The sequence below is a fragment of the Myotis nattereri genome (assembly GCF_964212035.1).
Source record: "Myotis nattereri genome assembly, chromosome: 5".
Taxonomy (NCBI): domain Eukaryota; kingdom Metazoa; phylum Chordata; class Mammalia; order Chiroptera; family Vespertilionidae; genus Myotis; species Myotis nattereri.
Genome location: NC_138080.1, coordinates 79,838,870 through 79,861,633, shown reverse-complemented (window position 1 = coordinate 79,861,633; position 22,764 = coordinate 79,838,870). Strand labels below are relative to the sequence as shown.

At 36.1% G+C, this 22,764-nt stretch overlaps 1 protein-coding gene and 1 long non-coding RNA gene across 4 annotated transcripts in view; one reads left to right on the top strand and one right to left on the bottom strand.

Annotated features, from left to right (window-relative positions):
* PKD2L2 (polycystin 2 like 2, transient receptor potential cation channel) overlaps positions 1-22,764 on the bottom strand; it is a gene marked incomplete at its 5' end in the record, with an annotated part of 31,639 nt that overhangs the window by 5,565 nt on the left and 3,310 nt on the right. The window contains 10 exons of one of the 3 annotated variants that reach the window (XM_081090752.1): positions 5,169-5,223; positions 5,815-5,879; positions 9,044-9,145; positions 9,528-9,648; positions 15,193-15,374; positions 15,667-15,837; positions 17,080-17,308; positions 18,353-18,574; positions 20,441-20,697; positions 22,260-22,393. In XM_081090752.1, the coding sequence (XP_080946878.1) occupies positions 5,169-5,223; positions 5,815-5,879; positions 9,044-9,145; positions 9,528-9,648; positions 15,193-15,374; positions 15,667-15,837; positions 17,080-17,308; positions 18,353-18,574; positions 20,441-20,697; positions 22,260-22,393 (1,538 nt within the window). The remainder of the gene's footprint in view (positions 1-5,168; positions 5,224-5,814; positions 5,880-9,043; positions 9,146-9,527; positions 9,649-15,192; positions 15,375-15,666; positions 15,838-17,079; positions 17,309-18,352; positions 18,575-20,440; positions 20,698-22,259; positions 22,394-22,764) is intronic. The other 2 variants (XM_081090753.1, XM_081090754.1) reach the window with 2 other exon arrangements.
* LOC308518948 lies at positions 3,223-13,584 on the top strand. The gene is made up of 4 exons (XR_013995968.1): positions 3,223-5,113; positions 7,503-7,581; positions 10,847-11,045; positions 12,304-13,584. It is a non-coding gene; the product is annotated as an uncharacterized lncRNA (long non-coding RNA).

Here is a 22,764-nt window from a genome sequence, read left to right as displayed (position 1 = left end):
GTAAAAATAATTTGGAAGTTTTCCATTTGCTGTGGAACAACTTAAATAGCTTGAAATTACTTGTTCTGTATAAAATCTGGTCAAATACACCTTGGTTGGTTTAGTGTTGTCCCATGCACCAAAAATTTGCCAGTTCAATTCCTGGTCAGGGTACATACCCAGGTTTCAGGCTTGATTCCCAGTGAGGGTCGCGGGGAGACAGCCAATTGATGTTCTGCTCTTTTTAAAAATACACATTTTTATTGATTTCAGAGAGGAAAGCAGAGGGAGAGAGAGATAGAGCCATCGAGGGAGAGAGAGATAAAGCCATCGATGGTGAGAGAGAATCATCGATTAGTTGCCTAATGCACGACTTCTACTGGGGATTGTGCCTGCAACCCAGGCATGTACCCTGACCGAGAATCTACCTATGACCTGGCTCATGGGTCGATGCTCAACTACTGAGCCTCATCGGCTGGGCAATGATATTCCGTTCTTACATCCATGTTTCTCTCTCTCCCTTTGCTCTCTAAAAATCAATTTTTAAAAATCTGGTAAAATTCCCTTGTGAAACCAACTGGGCCTGATTTCTTTTGAAGGTAGCTCTTTGATGACTTGATTTCTTCTACAGTACAGATTTGTTTAGGCTTTAAAAAATCTCTTCTGTGCTCAGTTTTGATCAATTTGATATTTATAGAAAAATCCATTGCATTCAGTTTTTCAAATGTTATTTGCATAAAATTGTACCAAAAGTCTCTTAGTGACTTTTTTCAGGTGTACAACATAATGATTTGATATATCAGGGTGGGGCAAAAATAGGTTTACAGTTGTTTGTATGAAAAAAAAATAAGACGAGTAAACTCTGTAGGCCTGGCCAGTGTGGGGTCGATTCCTGGTCAGGGCACAGACCTAAGTTTCCGGTTCCACCCCCGGGCAGGGCATATATGGGAGGCAACCGATCAGTGTTTCTCTCTCACATCAATGTTTCTCTTTCCCTCTCCTCTCTCTCTAAAATCAATAAAAGCATGTCCTTTGGTGAGGATTAAAAAAAGAAAAGAAAAAAGAATAAACTGTTTTGTGTACTCACAACGGTAAACCTATTTTGCTTCACCCTGTACATATTGTGAAATGATCACAGTAAGTTTAGTTAACATCCCTCAACATACGGTTACAGATTTTTTTATTGTGATAAGGACTTTTAAGATCTCTTAGCAGCTTTCAAATATACAACACAGTATTATTAACTATAGTCACCCTGCTGAACATTATATCCCCATGTCTTCTTTTAAAACTAGAAGTTTGTACCTTTTGACTACCATCACCCATTTAGCTGATCCCCCACACCCACCTCTGGCAAACACCAATCTGTTCTCTGTATTTTTATTTTAATATATTTTATTGATTTTTTATAGAGAGGAAGGGAGAGGGATAGAGAATTAGAAACATCGATGAGAGAGAAACATCGATCAGCTGCCTCCTGCACACCTTCTACTGGGGATGTGCCCACAACCAAGGTACATGCCCTTGACCGGAATTGAACCTGGGACCCTTGAGTCCGCATGCTGATGCTCTATCCACTAAGCCAAGCTGGTTAGGGCTGTATCTGTGAATTTTTAAAAAATTATTCCACATGTAAGTGAAACAATGCACTTCTTCTCTTTATCTGACTTATTTCACTTAACATAATGCTATCCATGTTGTCACAAATGGCAGGATTTTCTTTTTTATGGCTGAATAATATTCCATTGTGTATATAGACCACATTTTTTACCCATTTTTCCATTGATGTACACTTCCATGTATTGGCTACTGTAAATAATGCTGCAATGGATTCATGGGTGCAGATATCTTTTTGAGTTAGTGCTTCTATTTCCTTTAGATAAATTCCCAGAAGTAGAATTGCTGAATCATATGGTAGTTCTATTTTTAATTTTTTGAGGAAGCTCCATATTGTTTTCCATAGTGACTGCAGCAGTTTACATTGCCCCCCTGGGGTGCACAAGGGTTCCCTTTTCTCAAAATCTTTGCCAACACTTGTTATTTCTTGTCTTTTTGATGATAGCCATTCTCACAGGTGTGAGGTGCAATCTCACTGTGGTTTTGATTTGCAATCTTCTGATGATTATGTGAGCATCTTTATTATTACCTGTTGATGACCCTCTGTATATCTTATATGGAAAAATGTTTATGCAGGTCTTCTGCCTACTTTGTTGTTGTTATTGAGTTATATGAGTTTTGTATATATTTTGGAGATTAACCCCTTACCAGATATATGATTTGCAAATATTTTCTGTTTTGAAAACTATAGCTTTGTAATATAGTTTGAAATCAGGGAGCATGAGTCCTCCAGCTTCGTTCTTCCTCAAGATTGTTTTGGCTATTCAGTCTTTTATCCTTTCATACAAATTTAAGAATTTGTTCTATTTCTATGATAAGTGCCATTGGAATTTTGATAGGGATTCCATTGAATCTATATATGGGTTCATGTGGTATGGACATTTTAACAATATTAATTTTTCCAATCCATGAGCACAGAATATCTTTCCATTTGTTTATGTTGTCTTCAATTTATTTTGGTGATATTTAAAATTTTCTTTTGTTTCTTGATTATTTCCCCCATTGTAGTTTTTTACTTTGCATGTTTATGCTTTCTCTTATTCCGTTTGTTGTCTAGTGATTTCTTTTCACTGATCTTTCCAAAGAACCAGCCTTCTTATTTATTTATTAGTATACTAATTGCTGTTTGTAACTCAGTTCTGCTTTTATTTTTATTTCTTATTTGTTGTCTATTTTCTTTTTGAGTCACATGCTAAAATTAATGTGTTTTCTCTCTTTGATTTTTATTGATAAATTTAAGGCCACTAATTTTCCCTCTGGGTAGGGTATTTGACTTTATCTTATAGATTCTGTTAAATAGTGTTATCATTTTGTTTTCTGCAATTTCATTTTGTATTTTCTCTTTGATTAAAAATTGTTTAATAATTAAAATTTTTCTTGGTTAAATAATTTTTTATTTTATAATTTTATTACTATATTTTTATGTCATTTTCAGATTTTTTTCTTTTTAAAATATGTTTTTATTGATTTTAGAGAGAGAGAGAGAAACATCTATGTGAGAGTGAAACATTGATTGGTTGATTTCTGGGCTCTCAATTCTGATCATTAGTCTATTTGTCCTTATGCCAATACATACTATTTTGAAAACTATAGCTTTCAACAAACTGAGCCACATAGGCGAGGGCAAGAATTTTTTTCTGTATTAACTACTTTTTGGAATTTATTGAGCTTTTCTTTGTGGCCCAATATATGATCAGTTTTAATGAATGGGTTTTCGAAAGTATGTATCTTCTGAGAGTACAGAATTTAACACATAACTGTAAGATTGCCTGTTTATTATGTTGTCTTTTTTAATCCTTTTATTTTTCTTGATCTGTTGTCTATTTTTTGTGTGTTCCTATTACTCCTTTTGTAAGTCCAGTAGTTTTTATGGAAGTTGATGACATGTTATTTGGTGCATTGATAATCATAACTATTAGAGTTGATCTTAGCCTTATAAAGTGCCCTTCATCTCATTCAGAGCTTTTTGTCTTGAATTCTATCTTTAGTTAGATTGTGTCCCCTGATATCTTTTCCTTGCCTATTATACCTTAGCTCATGCTTTTATGTTTAACTTTTCTGAATTTATTTTAGGTGTATATTTTAGGATATAGTGTAGCATTGGGTATTGCTTTGTGATTCAGTCTGAAAATATTTTTCTTTTTAAATAGATTATACTTTTTGCCATTACTGATATGTCTGCTATATTTGGTCACAATTACATCATATTGTCTTACGATTATATTTTAAGTCTTTTACCATGTGTTATATTTTCTGTTCTCTTTTTTGGTTTTGTACTTTTGCCCATTTGTTCCAGTGCATGTTTTTAAAATATTTTTGTTGATTTCAGAGAGGAAGGGAGAGGGAGAGAGAGATCATTGATCAGCTGCCTCCTGCATGCCCCATACTGGGGACCCCACACTGGAGATTGAGCCCACAACCTGGGCATGTGCCCTGACTAGGAATCAAACCATAACCTCCTGGTTCAAAGATTGACATTCGACCACTGAGCCACGGTGGCCAGGCTCAGTGGTTTGTTTTTAGTCATGTAACTTTTTATACATACTGAGACCTCCCTTTCTTGCTTTGGTTCCCTCCACAAGGAATCAAACAAGTTTAACAAGAAAATTAGCTTATAATTTCTTCCTCCTCATCTCCTTCCTCTCTACTACCCAATTACATTTTAAATTATGTTTCTATATTTCCTTGTATATGAGAAGTGGAGTCTACTGTAAGACACACTTTTTTTTTATGTACCACTTATGAAAAATGCTGCCAATTAACATATGACACACTATCAACCATAAGGCACATCTTGATTTCAGAGATGTTAAAATGTGATAAAGGAGTTTTAAAATAATTAAAACAATCTTATTTACTATTGTACTCTTAAATATGCTAATGTTTTTTCTTCTTGGTTAACTCTAAAAGATAATTTCAACTATTATACTAGTATATGAACCAATCAGCTTTTTCTGCTTATTCCTTCTCTGTCCCTCCTTTTTTCCAAAACTTCTCCAATCATCTCTTGGTTGGCAGAAGCTGATCCCTGTAGAATCCTCAGGAATACAACAGTATTACCTGAGTTCCTCCATGTTCAAAACTCTTTGAGCCTTGAAGTATAGTTTTGCTAGATATAAAAATCCTTGGCTTACATTTTCTTTCCTTGCATATATTGTGTGCTTTATAATTATTTCTTAAACATACATGTATATATACTGAGTCATTTATTGAATGTTATAGTTCTGAAATATAAAAAATCATTAAAGTGATTTATCATATATTACTGATTACTAGAGAAAATTTATATAATCATCTCAATTGAGTATACTCACTAACCCCTGTGTGAATATCCCACAGTGAGAGTACAGCTGTAGGACCAGGATATCTGGCTGAAGGCACCAGTAAGAAAGAGGGAGCATCTGGAATCCAAATGATTTGTCCTAAACAAGGGTATAGATTCTGCGAGAAATATTTGGAGGTGGCAACTAATGCTCTGAAAAAAGAAATCATTTCAGTCCTAACTTGGAACATTTTTGTAAGCATATTTCTAATAAAGCTATAACTTCATTATGAGAAAATTAACATCTTACATTTTCGTCAAAGCCTTTTCTTCTGGCTTGTTCAGCCAAATCTTTGTTTTTCCTACTGAAAATATGAAAGAAAAATTAGAGGCACATGTCAGTAAATAGGGAAATGCCAGCATAAAATACAAGCAGATTTATATAAAGGTTCTGAGTTGCATTTCTGTTCTTTCTGATATCTGACTTTTTGGAAAATGTGGTCATTAAGAAGTTACTCAGAGAATTACATTTCTAACTATAAAAAAGTATTTATGTCCCATTGTCAGAGGTGTGGGTTTGGAAAGCATTTTAATGACAAAGTGACTCAATAAATGTAAGTGTATTCTTAATGTTTTGTGTAAATGTTTTTATTTCAATAACTAAATAAATGCATTAAATGTAGACTAAAATTGTCTCCTACCTTTAGAGAAGGAATTTCACCCTCTTGTCCAGCTTCTGTTAAGTTTTATTAGTGGTATGGCATAGCTTATATTTCTTTTAAATTAGCTTAGAGTTTCAAGACACTCTCAGAAGTTAAGCACTACCGGATTTATTAACATATTTAGAGCCAGCACTTTGGATGGTGGTGGTTTTGCTATCAAAATCTTACTCTCATAAGTTTCTCATACAATATAGAGATTTAAAATGGTAAATTAAAATTTTAAAGTCATCTTACCTTTTATTGTCTTCATCCTCTTGAGGTTTCTTTAGTTTGAGTTTTTTGAGCACATTGTTGTAACTCTGGACATAATAAAAAATAAAAAAATATATCCTGTATTGTTAATTTTTGGTCCAGGTGAAGGAAATATGGAATGCTTGTCTCTAGGGATTGCTACACTAAAGAAAAGTAGAGGCAAATGCTATGATTATCCTTCTTTTCAGTTTGTCAGCACTATGGTTTCTGCCTGCTGGTGCAAAGGAAACAGTTTTGTGGGCATCAGACCTGCACTTGAAAAAAAAACAAAACCCTTTAAAAAGTACTTTAACAAACAACATATATGCATAGCCCATGGTCACAGACAACAGTGGGGCTGGGAGATAGGTGGGCAAAGAGGGGAGGAAGGGAGAACATTTGTAATAGTGTCAACAATAGAAATAAAGTACTGTTAACAGTTATGGCATTAAAGATGTTAACACACTGTGGCCCATATGGCTCAGTTAGTTGGGCATCGTCCTGTGCACAGAAAGATTGCCTGTTTGGTTCCCAGTTAGGGCACTTGCCTGGGTTTCAGGCTTGATCCCCAGTAGGAGGCAGCTGGTCAATATTTCTCTTCCGCAAATCAATAAAATAAAAAAATTAAAATTAAAAAGTTAACACTTTAATGCATAGAACCAACATAATCAAGATAAATGATGAAACCACAAGGAAGTTCATTGGTGGACATATTAATAGTTTTCTTTTACACATAAGTTCTTGGACACAGTTCTTAAATCCCACTAACCCTACACCTGTTAGGACCTTTTTCATGTTAAGTGTTTTAGTTAAAGCTGTGGCTATGCAGAGGTAGGCAAGATGGTTTGTACACACATGACATTGCTACCATCCAAAGTGAGGTAGTGTCAAAAGGACAGAGAAAGCCCGGCCTGTGTGGCTTAGTGGTTGAGCATTGACCCAGGAACCAAGAGGTCATGGTTCATTTCCCGGTCAGAGTACATGTCCATGTTGCGGGCGTGGTCCCCATTGGGGGGCATGCAGGAGGCAGCCAATCAATGATGCTTCTCATCGATGTCTCTCTCCCTCTCCCTCTCTAAAAATCAATAAAAACATATTTTAAAAAGAAATAGAGGCCAGAGAAGATTCCTTTGTTGGAGGAAATAGACTGTCAGTGAGAGAATATACTTGGGGTCAGAGAATGACATGAGCAGAGGAGAGAGTGAGAGGAAGCATAGTAAATAGCACTGTGCTTACAACATTGGCTGGGACCTACCATACTGGAAATGGAGGCATAGGAGGTAGAAATTCTATAGTTAGATGACTGTAAAGAAAGATAGTTTGGGGCTGTGAGACTTTGGAAGGGCACTGAATGTTTGGGTAAAGAATTTGAAATAATTTACTTGAATATTATTCAAATAAATACTTGAATATTATTTTCGTAGCCCTGGCCCATTTGGTTCAGTGGCTAGAGCATCAGCCTGCGGACTGAAGCGTCACAGATTTGATTCTGGTCAGGAGCAGATACCTGGGTTGCAGGCTCGATCCCTGCCAGGTCAGGGCGCATGTGGGAGGCAACCAGTCGATGTCTCTCTCACATCGATGTTTCTCGGTGTCTCCATTCCTTTCACTCTTTCTAAAAATCAATGGGAAAATATTCTTGGGTGAGAGTTAACAATAAGAATAATAAGAATTTGAACTTTTTTTGATAGGCCTGGGGAAACTGAAGAATTTTGAGCAGAAAAATGATATGCTCAGAGCTGGCCTGGCACGGGAAAGAGGCTAGAACAGGTAAGATGTTACTATACAAAAGCCTGAGTGAAAAGTACTGAGGGCCCTGATAAAGTGGTGACAGAATTAAGGGTGTCCTTGAGTTCCACATACATGAGCAAAAACTAGACAAGCTGCCGGGAGCCGGTCCATCCTTGCTGTTTCAAGGGACCTGGCATATATGGCATACTGTTCTTAATATGTTTGCTCACCTTCTTGGCACTATGTGTTTTAACCAAGGTCACCTCTCTGAGAAAGGTTGTTTCCCCAGGTAGGGATTTTCCCCTGAAGTTAGGGAGGGAATAAAACCCCTTAACTAAGTGCCAGGCGGGTAATTAATCACTTTAACTATGAACAATCATGCTTAAGCTACATAATCTTTACTCCCTGGAATGGAGATAAGAAACGCCCTAACCTTTGGAATAGATTGATAGGATTGGAATCAACTGGTATAAATACAGATGTAACAAGACAACAGGAGACAGAACCTACACAGAACCTAGAGACAGAAGAACTTCGCTGGAGAGAACATGGCAAAAGATCCTGGACAGAACCTAGACACAGAACCTAGAGACAGAAGAACTTTGCTGGAGAAAACATGGCAAAAGATCCTGGACAGAAACTGGCCACAGAACCTAGAGACAGAACCTAGCGAGAGAACATGGCAAAAGATCCTGGACAGAAACTGGCCACAGAACCTAGAAACAGAACCTGGCTACAGAACCTGGGTAGAACATGGCAAGAGAACCTGACTAGAACCTGGTGACTGAACCTGGTTGGAGAACCTGGACAGAACCTGGCTGGAGAACCTAGCAAGAGAACATGGACACAGAACCTGGCTGGAGATCCTAACCAGAACTTCGCTGGAGATCCTGACCAGAACTTGGCTAGAGATCCTGGCTAGGCTGCTGATCAACTGAACGCTGTCTCCGTGTCATTCCTTCTTCGCCCACTCCGTCCACACCTTTGGGGACCCCTGGACCTGCTGGGGTTGGACCCCAGCAACAAGCCTTGGCAGCAGATTGTATAAGCGACAAAGAAATAAGTCCAAGGTATTAGAGCCTAGGGTACCTGAGAAGAGTGTTGTCATTAATGGAAATAGGAAAGTGAGGAAGGTAAGGCACATGGAGTTCTGAGTTTAGATTGTTTATAGAAATTAGCCAGCATCTAAATGGAAAACTTTTGGATGTTTATTCAGTGCTTTGCATTTAGTAAATAGCCCAATTACTATTTGATACATTAAACTCTGAAATAATTTTGGTCACGTTTTTTTAAAAAGCCAGAGAGTTTCACTGCCCTGGTAGTGAAATAATACAAAAATGATTATCACTGGGCCAAACCAAAAAAACGCACACACTCTCCTCAAAAACACACACACCAGAACCAGAACCCACTTTTGGGTTTAAGTGTTATTCAAACTACAAGCGTATAAACTGAACAAGATTTGTCTTAGAATTCTAATTAGGAAAAGAATTTGACATACCTTCTTAATCATTTCACCAAGTTTAAAAGATGGTCTTCTGCCTAATGAATAATCATCTTGCACTTCCGAATAGGTATAATTAATTATTGCCAAGAACATGTTCTGGAGAGAAATATTCAAATAAGAAATTATTTCAATAAACATTTAGTTTAAATGTTAGTGATTTTGGCAAGTGCTGGGATTTGTAAAATTAGATTTAAATTTTAAAAGTAACTCATATGGTCAGATGGTCAGTAATAGAGAAATTGCTCTGAAGACTAAAATATAGTAGACTGGGTAATGTGTAGTTTGTGGACCTGGGCAGACATGTTTATGGAAAATAAACAGAATTTAAAATAGTGCATATGAGTGGTTACTTATATATGCATTAGTCAATGTGAAGTGTTCTGACAGCTAACCAGTGGTACTATAATTTCTTCTAAGTTGTTCATTTTTCACTCTAAAATATTTATGCAAAAAAGGAAACATATATGGTCATTCTTACCAATAGGACAAAGACTATGAAAAAGATGAAGGTGATGAAGTAAATGGGTCCCAAGATACGATTTTCTTGCTGAATAGCAGCAAAATTAAAATCCCCAAGAATAATTCGAAACTGTGCAAATCTTTGATGAGAAGAAAGAAAAAGATTAGAAAATATTATATCCCTTTATACATGCATGACAACTGATGGGGGTTACCAATGTGTTTAGGAAAGTATTTAGCTGTGTATGGCATATGCTGTATGGCTTTAGTTATGTTACAGCACAGAGTTCTATAAAACTGGATGTAGAAAATTCCCCTGAAGGCAAGACTTGAGGTACCTCAATAGATGAACAGGTAGTCCAGGAAATGTTGGGCATCAATTTATTTAACTAATGTCAACTCAATGTTTACCTGCAAGATTTGAACCTTGAGCTACTTTTTTACCGACTGATCTTCACAGTGGCCTCCTTAGCTATTCCTGTGCCTTTCTAAAGCTTAGAATACTTTCACTTTGTTCAAGTGATTTTCAACTTGTACCTAGAACCAAGAGCCCTAAAATGTCTTCTGATATCAATGATATGTTTAATTTTTGCTCTTCTTTGAAAATAAAGAGCCAATAATTAGTCACTTGCTGAGTCTCAAACATGATCCTGAGGTTTATTTTATTCTCTTTAATAACAATAAAAACTTGGTTTTGAAGTGAAATAGCATTTAAAATATTTTTTTAATTCTTTTAAAGATGGAAAATTAAGAAATTAAGGCTTAGAGGTAGAGGTAGAGGTAGAATTAGAATCTCTTAATCTGAGGTCTTATATTCTCATTAATTTGCAGTGGCATTGCCAGACACATCAGGGGTATGTAATAAATTATGTGAGTTCTGTTTATTAAGGGGGAATCTGGGAAGGAATTTTTGAAAGTATGTAGATACTTCGCATGATTGGCCAGTCAATCAAAAGGGAGAGCGCTTCTTGTTACTTGTTGCTTTAGCCAATCACATAAAGGGTCATAGGGCTAGCTACCAAGAAGGAAGAAAATGCGTTCAAAGAAATCGACTATTTGGAGTCCTGGGACTCAGAGTTATCTGGAATTTCATTCCTAATACCCAAAACCTTATTAAGTCATGCTCAAAGTATTTATCCAGCTTTTAATACTGGTTTGTAATGCTCTTCTACACAAGGTAAAAAGAGAAATGCTAAATTGCAAAGAGTCCAAAATTTTGCAACAAATCAAATGATTTTTCCTTTTTGGGATAGGAGAATAAAAGGTTCTGTTTTAATATTTCTAACTTGATCTTTTTTTAAAAACACACACACACACACGTTTTTTTATTGATTTCAGAGAGAAGGGAGAGAGACATAGAAACATCAGTGAGGAAAGAGAATCGATTGGCTGCCTCCTGCTGAGGATCAAGTCTACTACCTGGGCATATGTCCTTGATCAGAATCGAACCCGAGACCCTTCAGTCCGGAGATGGACACTCTATCCACTGAGCCAAACCACCTAGGGCTAGCCCAGGACATCTTAATTCAAGTTTAAGGTATGAGATTCCTTGGAAATCTAGGTGATTAAATTCAGGCTTCAAGTCACTATAAGGGGTTTACTTTTAACTTGAGGCTGGAACACTTTAGGCTTCCTGCTTGATTTGTAAAGAGGTTATCTGAAAATCCACGTTTGCCCTCCACCCCCTAACACAAACACACATGCAGGTCCTGGGCATTGTCTTTTGTCTCCTTCCGAAGAGGTGGTCAGAAACACAGTTTCTCAACTTTTTCTAGATCAGCAAAAACGCCTTCAGGGTGGAGATTTGGGGAAGATGGTAAGAAAAACTCAGAATCTGTCTCCTCACCGAGACAACAATCACATCGGCAGCTGTCTGGTCTGATATAATTATTTTGGAATGCTGGAGTCTGTTGAAGGCTCACAACTTCCAAGGAAAGGCTCAGACAATTTTGTTCAATTCCAGTTTTTAGTTTGGCAGTAGCTACCCATCTCCCACCTCCATCCCACGGCCTACAGCTGTGCATGTATTCCTGGAATAGTTTACACGCAGCTCGTGGGAGCCACGATGGGCAATAAGGACCCTGTTCTCCAGTCATCAGGGGTTTGTGTTCTGATTGCTGCTTCTGATCACAGAGGTGCAGACACAGAGGCAGGTGTTCTCCACATCTTTGTTGTAAGCTCCTCCCCGCAGCTGAAGCAATGTCCTTGGGATTTAAAGGGCTAGTGCCCTTCCTCCCCCTTCATTTTTCTCTTTTTCCCCTTTTGGGAGATACTATAGCCTAGGATGGTATTCAAAACCAACTGCATATATGGAGGAATTAGAAATTCACCATGCATGCCCTAAGGAAAACACAGGCTCAGAAAAGACCTAAAAAAACATTAAGTTTACATCTTAGGCTGATACTTAGTATGGAGACAGTCTGCAATAACAACAAACCCAGCAAACTCTGGGGAAGGGGAAGAATCTAACTTACAGAGTTAACACATTATTACACTCAAATGTCCAGTTTTCAACAACAACAAATGACAAGACATACAAAGGTACAGTAAGGCCCACTAAAAGGAAAGAAATAAACCAATAGAAATAATTTTAGACAAAGATCAGATGGCATGCCTGCTAGACAAAGACTTTAAAAACAAACCATCTTAAAGATGTTCAAAGTACTAAGAAGACATGGAGAAAAGGACATATGAATAAAATGGAAATATAAATAAAAACTAAAAAATTATAGAGCTAAAGATCAATAACTGAAATGAAAATTCACCAAAAAAAAAAATAATTTTTTTTTCACCAGAGGAATTCAAAAGCAGATTTGAACAAGCAGAAGGAAAAAAAATCAGTGAATTTGAAGATTAATATTGAGTCTGAGGAACAGAAAAAAAAAAGATTGAAGAAAAGCAAGCAGAGCTAAGGGACCTTGGGGCCATCAAGTGAGCCAACATATGTGTAAGCACGTGAAATCACTATCATTAATTAGGGAAATGCAAATCAAAACCACAATGAAATATCTCATACCCATTAGGATAGCTACTAAAAAAAGAAAAAAAAAAGACTGGAAAATAAAAAGTTGACAAGGCTGTAGAGAAGTTGAAACCCTTATGCACTGCTAGTGGGGATGCCAAATCATATAGCCACTGTGGGAAAGTTTGGCAGTTCCTAAAAAAAAATTCAAAATATACCCTAGCTGGTTTTACTCAGTGGATAGAGCGTTGGCCTGTGGACCAAAAGGTCCCTGGTTTGATTCTGATCAAGGGCATGTACCTTGGTTTTAGGCTCCTCCCCAGCCTGGGCCTTGGTTGGGGCTCATGTAGGAGGCAACCAATCAATGTGTTTCTCTCACATCGATGTTTCTCTGTGTCTTTCCCTCTCTTCCACTCTCCCTAAAAAATCAATGGAAAAATATTCTTCCGTGAGGATTAACAAACAAAAAAATTCAAAATAGAATTACTATATGATCTAGCACTTTTACCTTAGGGCATATACCCCAAAGAATTACTAGTTAAAGAGCCTCAGGGAGATATTTGTGCAGCCATGTGCTCAACAATTAAAATATGGAAGCAAACCACTGACAGATTAATGGATGAGCAAAATATGGTATAAACATATATGGACTATTATTCAGCCTAAAAAAGGAAGGAAATTCTGACATGCTCTACAACACTGTTATGCTAAAGTGGAATAAATCAGTCACAAAAGGACAAATACTGTATGATTCTCTAGGTGCCTAGAGTAGTCAAAATCACAGGGACAAAAAGTAGAACAGTGGTTGCCAGGGTCTGGGATAAGCAGGGAGATGAAGAGTTCTTTTTTACTGGGTATAGAGTTTCAGTTGTGCAAAATTAAAAAGGGTTCCAGAGATGAGTGGTGGTGATGGTTGCACAATATAAGTATGCTTAATATCACTGAACTGTACCTTACAAGACATGGTTAAGATGATAAATTTATGTGTATTTTACCACAATAAAAAAAAATTCTTACTGACTTAAAAAAAGCCCTTCAGGGCAAAAGTAGCATTGGGTGCTGGGCTTCTCTGGATTCTTGCCTTCAGATTGTGGCCCAGTTATTACTCGCTTTTTTGTTAGTTCTAAAGAATTTCAATGTTTTCCAGCTTTTTCAATTGTCCTGAAGAGTTGGTTGATCTGAATAATCTAGGACATCATTACCAAGCACAAAAATACCCTGAACCCATTCCAGAGTTCTCTACTTTTTTCTGTGGCTTATACCTCCAATTTTCCCACCAACCAAGGTAAGACAAATTTCTGCGGTTCTGTAAATTACTACATTTATATTCAATATTTAATACAACTACGTTTTAAGTAACATTTGAATTGATATCCTAGGAAATGACCAAAAAGTTGTTAAAACTGCAAATATTCTTTACTCAGGATAAGCTAATTAGACATTTTAAAAAAGATTTTTTTGTAATGTTTTATTGACTTCAGAGAAATGAAGGGAGAGGGAGAGAGAGATAGAAACATCAATGATGAGAGAGAATCATCAGTCAGCTGTCTCCTGCATGATCCCCTACTGGTGATCAAGCCCAAAACCCAGGCATGTGCCCTCACAGGGAATAAAACCTTGATCTCCTGGTTCATAGATTGACGCTCAACCCCTGAGCCACACTGATCGGGTTAATTAGACTTCTTAAATTATAGGTTGTTTGAAGTTGAGAAGGATCTTTGGAAGTGATTTAGATCAATCCCTTCATTTACAGATAAAGAAATTAGGGTCTAGAAATGTTAAATAGCAAATGGCAGAATTGGAAAAGTAGAGTTAAATCCTCTTGGTTTCTGCCCTACTCTTCCCACTACTGATTTAGTACAGGTTTATTTCAGAAAAATGTTACTACATTTTTTAACATTGGTACTTCAATTATTTATATGTGGGTGGTGAAAAGAGGGCAACCTAAGACATTTCTTTAGACCAGATGTCCCCAAAATCAACAGAAAGGGTCATGGACAAATATGTTCTTAACTAAAGTTAAGAAAGTGATTGGGGTTTTTCTCACAGCCATTACTTTGCACTGCAAATTTTCCCAATCTTACTTAAATCTGAGGCCATTTCCCCGCAGACAATTTTGGTCTAGAGTCCACAGAGTGTGTTTTGAGAATTGATATTTTAGAATATCACAGTTTACTTATACTGACAGAGCTTGCTTTACCTACTTGAAAAATGGAGTAAATTTATTAAAATTATTCAGTTTTAAAGGAAAGCCTGAATACTTTTCTAAGGATTCTAATTAGTTTTATAAGTTTGTTGCCTGCTGATTGCTTTATGTGTATAAAGCTATTTTTAAAACACAGCTTTATCAGAGCAGCAAAGAGCAATCAGGTCAACATCAATAAAAGGATTCTAAAGATGGAGGCCTCTAAAGAAAACACGATTTCCTTTGCTCAGAGACATGGAGCCAATTTCTTTTATCTTAGGTAAAATTTTCACTTCTAGTGAGAAATGAAAATTATTTTTCCAACTTAACCTAGTAACTCTTAAAAAAATGGTATCACCATCCATTTGGATCTTTCAATGCCTAACCATACTTTGAGTATGACATACTTAGCTGTTAGTGAAAATATAAAACCAAGTTTAAAGTTATTAAAGCTTATGTTACTACTTAACATAGATCTTTCCGTGATTTTTTTGTTATAAATTGGAAAATATAATTACATTTATATGAAGAGCTTACATGGAATTTTGAAAAGTAGAAAAGTCGTCAACCTGTGATCCAAAAACAAGAAATCCTAACTGGGCATAAGCAAGGAGTATTATAAAAAACATGATGGCAAATCCTACTATGTCTTTGATACAGCAGGACAAGGTTGATGACAGCTGAGACATTGTGTTATTAAAGCTTGTGAATTTGAATATCTGAAAAAGAACATAGTTAATTGAAATAGGGTATTAAAGATTATAATTACTTAGAATAAGTTAAATTAGCTTCAGAAAAAAATCTGCTTTAATTTCAAAGAGGTGCTTAATGATAGGGGCATTTAAGGACGTGTCAGCAATCATTACATTGCCAAACTACTTGTAAAATTTCTGTATAGTTAAGGATATTCTTTTGTTTTTTCATGCTTTGTAGTTTAAGTTCCCATTTTGATATCTAATATAAAAATATTATATCTATTCTATTGTATCGAATATAATAAACTGTAAATACCTTTATCCATGCAAAAAAGATGGTAATAGCAAGCATATTGTTGTAAAAAATGCGCCAGTGTGCGAGCAAATAGAAGTCTGAATATTCTTCAGTACGTTTTAACAGCTGTTCAAGTAAGAGAAAAATTTGTATTTTACAGAATAAGTTGAAGAAAATGGTCAAAAAACACAGCTATATGGGGAAAAAAGAGAAGGGTTAAATTAGAGGCTATTTCTACCTCTAAATCTCCTGCAGTCTATGAAGAAGCACATGAAAAAGTTCATCAAAAGTTCAACAAAAGGGAGGGAGAGATAAAACATAGGGTTTTAGTACATGGAAGTAAGCCTTAATTTATAGAAGTTTAATCATCATAAATGTAGAAAAATATTGATCAACCTGACCACCCTACTCTGCCTGCTTGTTTCCTTGAGTCCTAAAACACAAATGTATATAGTGCTTCTATAATTCTGACTAGGCTGTAAGGATTTCTGCTCCATGTAACTACATGATACCTAAAGGTTTTATATTTCCACCATATAACACTACAAGGACAAAATTTTACAGTTTCAAACAAAGAAGCCCCGTTGGAACCCTTTAACTTCTTTAGAAGATTTCAGGACTAGATGCCAGAGCTTTATAACTGTCATGGAAATTTCCTTTTGATTTCCCTTGCCTGAAATAGTCAAATCATTAAACATGTAACACTATGCCTGCCATATGTTAAAACATTATTGGGGGTACTAGAAAGGTAGATGGCACACTTTCTGACTCTGATAAACTTTCAATCTGGTTTTGGGAAACAAGGCTTATCTATTAACTTGGCCAATAGGGGTGAAAGATCAGATTGTATACACCAGAAGTGTTTGTTCATTGTTCCTAAACCACGCTCTTACCTACCTACATCTCTGTTTATTTTATTATGTTCTAGTGACCAGGACTGGCAGTATTCGGAGTTTCTTTCAGGGACTATTTCCCTATACTGGTGTCCTCTGTGCCCACAACCTACCCTCTAACTGTTCAAACCTCCTCCCCCTTCAGTATTTTGTGTCTTTTAGCTATTCTTCCTAAATTCATTGTGAGGAGGAAAGCAGATTTAGGCAACAGAGAAAAGATCCATGATTTTCAATGTGATTGTAAAGAATAGATTTTTGAGTGGGGGTAGGTGAGACCTATTGTGCACATTAAATCATGATACCTATGGAATTACCTATTCCTCTAGGTTTATCCTGGTCCTCCCAAGAATCAAACCAGGAAAAAAAAAAAGGCTTTTCCCTTTTGGAAGCACACCATTAGTATGTACTATAATAGTTCATTTTATGATTTGATATTTGAAGCTTTTAAAATAAGTTACGATGAATAAAAATTTCTGCTTTTTGCACCTCTTATTGATGGGTTCATATGTGAGTTCCTTCATACATGTGACTATATACTTACCACCAAAAGTAGTAATTCTAGCCAGTTCCAAATACGTTTGAAATAGGCAAACTTAAATTCTTTCATTTTGTTGCCTTCTTGTATTAGGAAGAGAGTAAACAAAATTAAAAATGTGATTTCACAGAAAACAATAAAATAATCATAGTAGCTAACATAGATGAGGAGTTTCACTGAGTAAAACTGCCATGAAGTAAGTATTCCTCCAGTTGCAGGGAATTCTGCCACCAACCTGTAAAATTAGATGTGTGCATTTCAGGCATTTATATTTCAGTACGTAATTCAATGTGAAATTTCTAATCAGTGCTGATGTGTAATTTAATGATAACCAGTTATTTTATACAAAATATGTTTTCTTGAGGTCACGGGTTCAATTTGAAAAATTTCTACTGGATTTACTTATTTTTTTAATGACTGTACTCTTTATGTACTTTGCATATTTCCAGTGGTCAAAGACCAAGATAAATAAGAAAATGAGCTGTGATTTTAGCCAGACATTCATTCTATGCTACGTTTAGATTGTTTGTTCATAACTGGGAATACTAATTTATCTCCACAGGAGAATGAGATGATGTTCAAGAAAATGCTATACCGTTAGTTACTGTTATTAGTCAGGACTCCCCCCAAAATAAGTAATTCTTGAAAAGTCAGAGAAGGGAAATACACTTTCTTTCTTTACCATATCAGATCACATATTCTACATTTTTTTATATATATTTTATTGATTTTTTTACAGAGAAGAAGGGAGAGGGATAGAGAGTTAGAAACATCAATGAGAGAGATCCATCAGCTGCCTCCTGCACGCCCCCCACTGGGGATGTGCCCGCAAAGAAGGTACATGCCCTTGACCAGAATCGAACCTGGGACCCTTCAGTCCGCAGGCCGACGCTCTATCCATTGAGCCAAACCGGTTCGGCAGATCACATATTCTAAATGTCAAGATCACATATTCTACTAAAGCAAGTGTTATGTTTATTTTAGGCACTGATGTTAGATATGAAGATCTTTATGTAAATATAAGTATTAAAATGAATTCCATCACTAAATATAATAAGATTTTGAGGTTGTTCACTGTACTTCTAATGTTCTTCACAATTTCAGATAATTAAGAATTGGCAGTACTTTAAGGAACAAGCATCTCTATCACCATGTCACAAAGTTATTATTTCTACCTAAAGATATTAGCAAATCTTATTGGTACTGGAATAAGATGCTGCCAAAACAAGAACAAAAACAAAACAGCCAGTTAGTTAACAAATGGTTTTGAGTCACTCACCTGATGATGCAAAACAAGTTTACATTAGCATTGTATAACGTAAAATCAATAAAAATAACTCTAGTTCCTCTTGTGATCCAGTTGTTCTGTTGAAGTTTAATGAAGTTGTTTTTGGTTTCAGATTTTGATTTTGATAAAGTGAAAATATATCCCCCATTTCCGTAAACACCAACAAATCCCCAGTGCCAAGGGGAGTTGCTATTAGGAGTAGAATACTTCCATCTGTTAGATATAAAAAGAACAGTGGAGAGATGAGAAGGACCTGAATGAGAAGCATTCTAAGAATTTCAGTAAACTTTGGTTCAAAAGTAGTTGTTAAAAAAAAATAGTACTAAGTTTGTAAGTATTGTAGTAATTTTGAAGCAAAACAATGAGTTAAGAATGAAGTTAAAAGAATATTTAATATGCTTTCATTTTTTTTTTTTGTATAAGAATGAGTCTTTATTGCAGTAGCCAGTGGCCATATAGCCATCAGACAAGACAATTCGTCACAGCAACGTCCATATACAGACAGGCAGCCAGACACCAGCTGGTAAATACAAATTCTTCCCATAAAGCAGCATCAGTCTCTGAACCCACAGTTACTATCTGTGCAGCTGCATGCTGCCTCTAGCCCCCTACTTTACACAGCAATAGTGTGTTTTCATTTTTTAATGCTTATTGTGAACAAGACACTGGACTACCTATAAGAAAAAAAATTTTTAAATCTATTTTTGCCTCAGGGAGCTTAAAAACTAGAAAATAATAACTGACTTTGTTCTTTAACATATTGTCTCTGTTGTTTTATTAGATCTTAAGTCTTTGACTAGAACAAGAATACCAAAGGTTTAGATTCAGAAATATCTGTCTCAGCATGGGAAAAAAAAGGTGCTTCATTGTCTGTCTTCTAAAGGTCATATACCATTTATAAAATACTCAGTACATAGGACCTTTGTCATAATGTAAATATTGTTATATAGGTATGTTATTTTAATGAAATTACATAAATAAAGTAAAATGTGTATAACTAAGTTTCTTTTCCATTTTTTCTTTTAACTTAATTATAATGTATATAAAAAAAATAAAGCCTTGATTCCTCATTTCAGTCATTCTATCTACCCAAAACAGATTGGAACGATTATCCAAAGATGTACTGCTTAAATTGTATTTCTATTAATGATACTATTCTTGTTTATAGGGGGGAAAAATGACACCACTAAGAAAAAAATACTCATATTTAATGAAAATTCCATAAAAAAGATTATCTGCCCCCTAAAATTTTCACAGGACCCTAAAAACAATGATGCCAGCAGCTTCTGTGCTAAAGGGAGGTAGTGTCAGTGGTTTTGGTTTTGTGTTTTTTTTAATCCTCTCCTGAGGATATTTGTCCATTGATTTTTAGAGAGAGTGGAAGAGAGAGGGACAGAGAAAACAGGGCCAGGGAGGGGGAGGAGCCTGCAACCAAGGTGCGTGCCCTTGACCAGAATTGAACCCGGGACTCTTTGGTCCACAGGCCGATGCTCTATTCACTGAGCCAAACCAGCTAGGGCACGCATTTATTTAAATATATATATATATATATAGACAGGAGTCTACACCAGCAGTAGCCTCAGTCATTTTGAAGAACAATGGTCATAACAACTTTGGCAGGCATCATCAGATGCAGTGCCTGTAGAGCATAACTGCCCCTTTTTTAATGTTAGCAACAATAGAGACATCACTGAAGTAAGCTGCAGTGAGAAAGAAGGAAAGTTGCCCAAGACACCTAGGATACTCCTTAGGGATCCCAAGAAGCATTTGGGATGTGTTTGAAGTGAGTCTGGCCAAAGCCAGAAGAGCTCATTGAGTCTTATAAGAGCAAAAATGGACACTTTGCCTTGTGTCCAATGAGTTAGCACTTCATATACCATTTGGTAGACAAAAAAAATAACAGGTTCAACTCCTTCTTTTTTGTTTTTTAGACACTGCATTGCTGAGTCATCCTTTGATACTATTATTGGAATAAGACCCCTGTTGGTATTATTTGGAAAATACACATATTTTCACAATTGTTTATAGATACAACGGTAAGCTGCTAGAAAATGTTACATGTAATTTTATGCTACTTACTCAGTATGAACTTTAAGGCCAAAATCAGATATGTCTTCATTTTCAGAAGTGTATTTGGCATAACAATCGCTCATCAGAAACTGAAGGGATGAATAGACCTTGCATGTGTTATTTCGGACTTTTAGTTGACGGACTCTGGGGACTCCTAAGAGTATGTTCTCAGAGTAGATGCGACTGCTGTTCTTTGAATTATACAATTGGCTGTTACTGTACCATGAGTCCCAGTATAGACCTTCCAAAAGGGGTCCTTCCATAAACTTCACATGGAAAAATAAATGTTATGGGGAAAATATTTCATGTCAACTGAATAACAGACTCTACATTCATAATGTTATCCATAAGAATATAAAAATCAGTGATTTTGAGGATGAGTATGAAAATTATTGACCAAGCCAACATTAATATTAATGATAACGATGACCTTGTCTCCTTGATAAGTTCCAAATTCTTAGCATGGCTTTCATTATTTGACCTAATTCATAGTTTGGCCTTTTCTATCTCATCTTCTGTCCTATATAATAAAAGGCTAATATGCAAATAGACCGAATGGCTGAATGACCAGTCGCTATGATGCACACTGACCACCAGGGGGCAGATGCTCAACATAGGAGCTGCCCTCTGGTGGTCAGTGCACTCCCACAGGGGGAGCACCACTCAGCCAGAAGCCGGGCTCATGGCTGGTGAGCCAGCAGTCAGACATCCCCCGAGGGCTCCCGGATTGGGAGAGAGCACAGGCTGGGCTGAGGTACCTCTCTGAGCGCACAAATTTTGTGCTCCGGGCCTCTAGTATGCCTATAATGTCAAATATAGCCCCATATGTACAATTACTTATAGAACATATTGTTTAATTCTTCCTCGAATGCCCTTCTGCTACGAATCCTTTAAAATTCAACTGAATAGTCACCTCTTGAAAGCCTTTCCTGCCTCTTCCAGCTCCAATGGTTGTGACATGGGATACCTAAAACTACTGTTTTCTTAGTTGTTCTTTCCTCACAATGTAAGCATCTTGCTAAGTGTAATGAAAAAAAACACAAATCTGTTTCAGTGTTGAAGGAATTATTCTCTTTTGCAATTAAAAACACTATAAAATTATATTTTATATACATACTCTTTATTATATACTGTACATTACTGTAACACTCACACAGTATAGGGTTGTATAGTATACCCACATAACCTATGTTTCACTTTATGGGCAATTAAAGAGTAATTTTCACTATACACAATTATAGACTGACTTTGGATCCTATCACATAAGAAGCAAGTTTTCTATTTTCCAAATGCAATAAATAAGATTAATTTTATTTTAAATAAAATAAAATAAAATCTTAGGTTTTTGTTAATCCTCACTTGAGGATATTTTTCCATTGATTTTTAGAGAGAATGGAAGGGAGAGGGAGAGACAGAGAGAAACATCAGTGTGAGAGATATACATCGATCGGTTGCCTCCCATACATGTCCCACCAGGAGATCAAGCCTGCAATCCAAGTACATGCCCTTTACTGGGAATTGAACCCAGGACCCTTCAGTCTGTGGGTCAACACTCTATCCACTGAGCCAAACTGGCTAGGACAATATTTATTATTTTTTTTAAAAATAAGCACACACTGAGAACATAGCTCTTCAATAAACACTCACTGGTTGGTTGACTCTAATATAAAGAAATGATATTCATTTTTATTCATTCCTTCACCAAATATGCACTGTATCAAGTGCCTACTACATGTGCCAAAGTTAGTAGGAACAAGTGCCTACTACATGTGCCAAATGTTTATGCAATAACTAAAGCTACTTTATCCACAGTCACATGATACCTTACCTTCCAAAAATCAGGGATGCTGCAAATAGACTTAAAGTTGGTCCTTTCATCACCAGGCACAGAAGTGTCCAAAAACAGAGATGACATAACTTTGTTTAAGTAATACATATGTGGGTTTACCATCCCAAAAGACACTAAGGAGAAGAATTTTTTTGTTTAAAAACTTATATTTAAAAACTGAGTTTATCAGGATTAAATATGTACTTATAATTTGTCCCCAATTTTGTTTTAAAATTCAATTTTAATTTTTGTCTAATTATAAAAGTAAAATAAAAACATATAAATCAGGAAGAAGATTCCTGTACTTCCACTGCTAGAGTTAGATTTGGCATATACTCTCCACATTTTTCTATACACACACATTTATAAAGAAAATTATTTTTTTTTTAAAATATATTTTATTGATTCTTTACAGAGAGGAAGGGAGAGAGATAGAGAGTTAGAAACATCGATGAGAGAGAAACATCGATCAGCTGCCTCCTGCACATCTCCCACTGGGGATGTG